Source organism: Camelina sativa, unplaced genomic scaffold, assembly GCF_000633955.1.
Source record: "Camelina sativa cultivar DH55 unplaced genomic scaffold, Cs unpScaffold00518, whole genome shotgun sequence".
NCBI lineage: Eukaryota > Viridiplantae > Streptophyta > Magnoliopsida > Brassicales > Brassicaceae > Camelina > Camelina sativa.
In genome coordinates, this window is record NW_010921719.1 from 5,553 (window position 1) to 9,176 (window position 3,624).

At 32.3% G+C, this 3,624-nt stretch overlaps 2 protein-coding genes across 2 annotated transcripts in view; both read left to right on the forward strand.

Moving 5' to 3' along the window:
- LOC104773358 overlaps nucleotides 1-124 on the forward strand; it is a 3,577-nt gene extending 3,453 nt beyond the window's left edge. Inside the window, exon 7 of the mRNA XM_019242635.1 lies at nucleotides 65-124. Coding sequence (XP_019098180.1) covers nucleotides 65-124 — 60 coding nt within the window. The remainder of the gene's footprint in view (nucleotides 1-64) is intronic.
- Nucleotides 125-1,339: 1,215 nt separating this feature from the next.
- The window catches only part of LOC104773359, a 3,617-nt gene continuing 1,332 nt past the window's right edge, over nucleotides 1,340-3,624 (forward strand). Inside the window, exons 1-6 of the mRNA XM_019242636.1 lie at nucleotides 1,340-1,483; nucleotides 1,621-1,732; nucleotides 1,981-2,077; nucleotides 2,157-2,281; nucleotides 2,372-2,456; nucleotides 2,536-2,593. Coding sequence (XP_019098181.1) covers nucleotides 1,340-1,483; nucleotides 1,621-1,732; nucleotides 1,981-2,077; nucleotides 2,157-2,281; nucleotides 2,372-2,456; nucleotides 2,536-2,593 — 621 coding nt within the window. The remainder of the gene's footprint in view (nucleotides 1,484-1,620; nucleotides 1,733-1,980; nucleotides 2,078-2,156; nucleotides 2,282-2,371; nucleotides 2,457-2,535; nucleotides 2,594-3,624) is intronic.

The following is a 3,624-nucleotide window of genomic DNA, read 5'->3' on the forward strand; positions in this document are numbered from 1 at the left end:
GATAACTTTATATATATTTATAATTTTAAAACAATAATTAATTGTAAGTTTATACATTTTGTAGATATCATCGGAAGAGTATTGCAGGTTGGAAATCGCTTCGAGGAAGGTCCTCCCGACATAGAATGGAATGAGTTGTTCGTTGTTTTGGAAAATAACGAGTATGTTATTAAAATTTAATACATTAAACTTAGATTATGTTGTCACACTTTGACTAAATTTTAAAAATTTTAATGTAGGGGTGATCGATTGTCATGCGGATTACCAAAACCTTATGCGAACGATTTCTTTAATGATTGGATACATTATGTTGGTGATATCATATGTGTCGTACGCTTTGCAAGAATTGAGAGAAATTAAAGTTTAGAATCATTTTATAGCTATATATATTTAGTTATAGTTTAATCAGTTTTAATAGTTTAATATAAAAAATTACATTTTGCTTCTTATAGATTCAATCATGGTGACAACGGCGCATAATTGTACAAGAGTGATGATAAATCCACCATGTCCGCAGGTTACGCAGATGAGAGATGCCTTTGATGATATGGAATCTTGATTTTTATAGTTTTGAAGTTGAAGAACTTTTAATTGACGTGGAATCTTGAATTATATAATTTAAAGTTTTTTTCTTTTTGGATTTGATATGCAATCATTCAATAATTTGAGCTTTATGGTTTTCAGTTTGAAATAAGATTTACAAATATTAATTATACATTTTAAGAGCACATATTTGTTTATACATATAAGTTCTATATTTACAATTTGTATTATATATATTAAAATTATATTATTCGTAAATAGTTATTATAACATTCTTAAATATATATTCGAATAATTTAATCATAACGCAAGAATGACAATAAGTCTATTATATAGTTAGAGAATATGTATTTATTAAATTTGTAAAATATTTTAAATATTCTTTGAGCGAATTTAGTTATAATATATTTACACGATTATTAAAGGATACTGTAAAGGTAATTTTAAAGAGTTTGATTATTACTTATATTTAAATTTCTAAAATCATAATGATTCGAGACTGATTCTTTCATTATTATCATGATATAGTTACAAAATTGTTAATTAAATATTATTACCATTATCTATAAGTAAACTATCCTTAAATTTATATTCTTATCATCTAAAAATGTTATATTAACAAAATTTAAATATAATAATTATTAAATTATTCTGAAAAGGAAGATAAATTCAAATTTCAATATTATCCTATCAATTAAAAATGTAAAAATCATTAATTGCGTTCTCTATATATAGTGATACACATTGAAACATTGTGTAAACTTCAGCGATTCTTTAAAAAAACAAATTATTCATTATGGCCTCCAAACAAACCATTATCTCTCCCTATGTTAACATTAACGAGATCAATCCTGCTCTGGATCACTACAAGATTAGGGTTCGTGTGATAAAACTTTGGAAAGCATTCAAATCCCTGCAGATGGTTTTAGTCGATGATGAGGTTTGTTTCGGTTTTATAATTTCACTTCCGATATACTTAAAAACTTTGTTAACAAATACGTAAATAGTTTATAAAGCTTTTCTACACCTTAATCTCGATTTTTATTCAAACGTATTAACGACTGCTTTAAATTTTAGGGAACAAGAATTCACGCGTCTATTGAGGATGCATTGGTGAAGAAATTTCATAACCAGATCAATATTGGTGACTCAAAAATAATCGATACTTTCAGTTTGGTCGATTATGACGGTGACTATAGGACAAGTGCTTTGGGATTTAAGATGGTGTTCTATAGAACCACCACAGTTAAACCATGTGATGATTTTCCAGCACGAGTTCCTGAAAAATACTTTCAAGAATTTTCAACTATCTTGGCTGGAAAGATAGATAAACAAGTATTGTTTGGTAAGTTGTAAAACATATATATATATATATATATATATATATATATATATATATTCGGATGTTGATTTGTAACTAATATTGTTATGTTTTAGATGTGGTGGGCCAAATTGCTGGTGTTGGTTCTCTTGATAACATAAAAACTAAAGGAAAAGACAATGTGAAGATAACTTTTGACTTGCAAGATTTAAGGTATGTGTTTTATTAAAAAAAAGAAAAAAAAAGCATATTACAAATATTTTATAGCGGGTCTAAACTTTATTTTTTACAGTGGTGACCGATTAAGTTGTACAATATGGGGTGATCTTGCTAGAACTTTTGAAGCTTCTATAAAAGAACACAAAGACTCGGTTGTAGTGTGTGTGATTAGATTTGCATGTTTGAAAGAGTGGAAAGGTATTGTTAATGTTATTTAGTCCTTTACTGTCCTCTGATTTAATTTGTTTAATTATCATCTTCTTAATAAATTTTAAAATTAATTCGCAGGGAATTACAGTGTATCAAATGCATTCAACACCACAGATATTCACTTAAATCCGTCAATTCCCGCAGTCGAAAAATTCCGACAAATGTAATTAGTTTTCGAGATCATCAGTTATATGCTATACATAACTAAATGTATTCTCATTTTTATCTTTCATCTTTAAAAGGATGCCAAACACTAGCGTTGTTGAGTTGGTTCACAATGAGGAGAATATACAGCCAAAGGTAACTTTGTATGAGGAGTTTTTCATGAAAAATGAAAAGATGACTATCGACGACATCCTATATTCATTAGAGGTATTGTTAATCTAAATACAGTGTTCAAAATAATAACAATTACAAAATATTAATCATGATTGTGTATATTTAGGTTCGTACATGTGTGACAATTGGAACGATCTGTTCGGTTGAGACAGTGCCTAAGTGGTATTACATTGCATGCAAAGAATGTAGAAAGAAGGTTCAACCATATCCACTAGAATCTGACAAGAGGAAAAAACGTCTATTGTAACACCCGCAAACCAATTTTTGGTATTTTGGTAAGGGTGTCGATCGACACCTTCTAGTGAGGCATCGATCGACACCAGTTATGGCCGGTTTGGTCGGTTCAATTTTAACTGTCCGGTTTGCGTGGTTGGTTTAGGGAATCCCTAAATCGAGTGTAAAAGAGGGGAAACGACCTAGGGTCGTGTTTTGGGGGTTATTTGGCCGCTTTTAGAGAAAAAGAAAGAGAGAAAAGTGTTCTTGAGCTTTTGGGAAGAGATTGAGAGATTCCTTGCTGTTCTTGGGAGATCTAAGGCTGGGAAGGTGTTAGAAGCTTGCTAGGAGTGAGGGAATTCGTCCTTGTTGGTCAGAATCTTCTTGAAAGAGGTGAGTGCATGACCATGGCTTATCTAAGCTAAGATCTCTAGATTCTATGTGATTTGGTGCTTATGTGGTTGTTTCTTTGAGTTCCCTATGGTATTTTCGTCGCTGTTGTGGCTGGGTTTGGCTTCTGGGAGTGCAAGGAGCGGATTGGAGAAGATTGGAGGCGAGATTCGGAGTTTCTGATCGAGGGAAATCGCTGCTCGGCATCGGTGTCGGTCGACACCAGTTGGGGTGTCGGTCGACACCAACGCGAGGACGGCTCGGGACTTTGGCGAGTGTCGATCGATGCCATGTGGAGGTGTCGGTCGACACAAACTAGGGTTTTCGGGAGTGTCGGGCAGGGTGTCGGTCGACACCAGTTTGGTGTCGGTCGACACCAGATAGTCAGT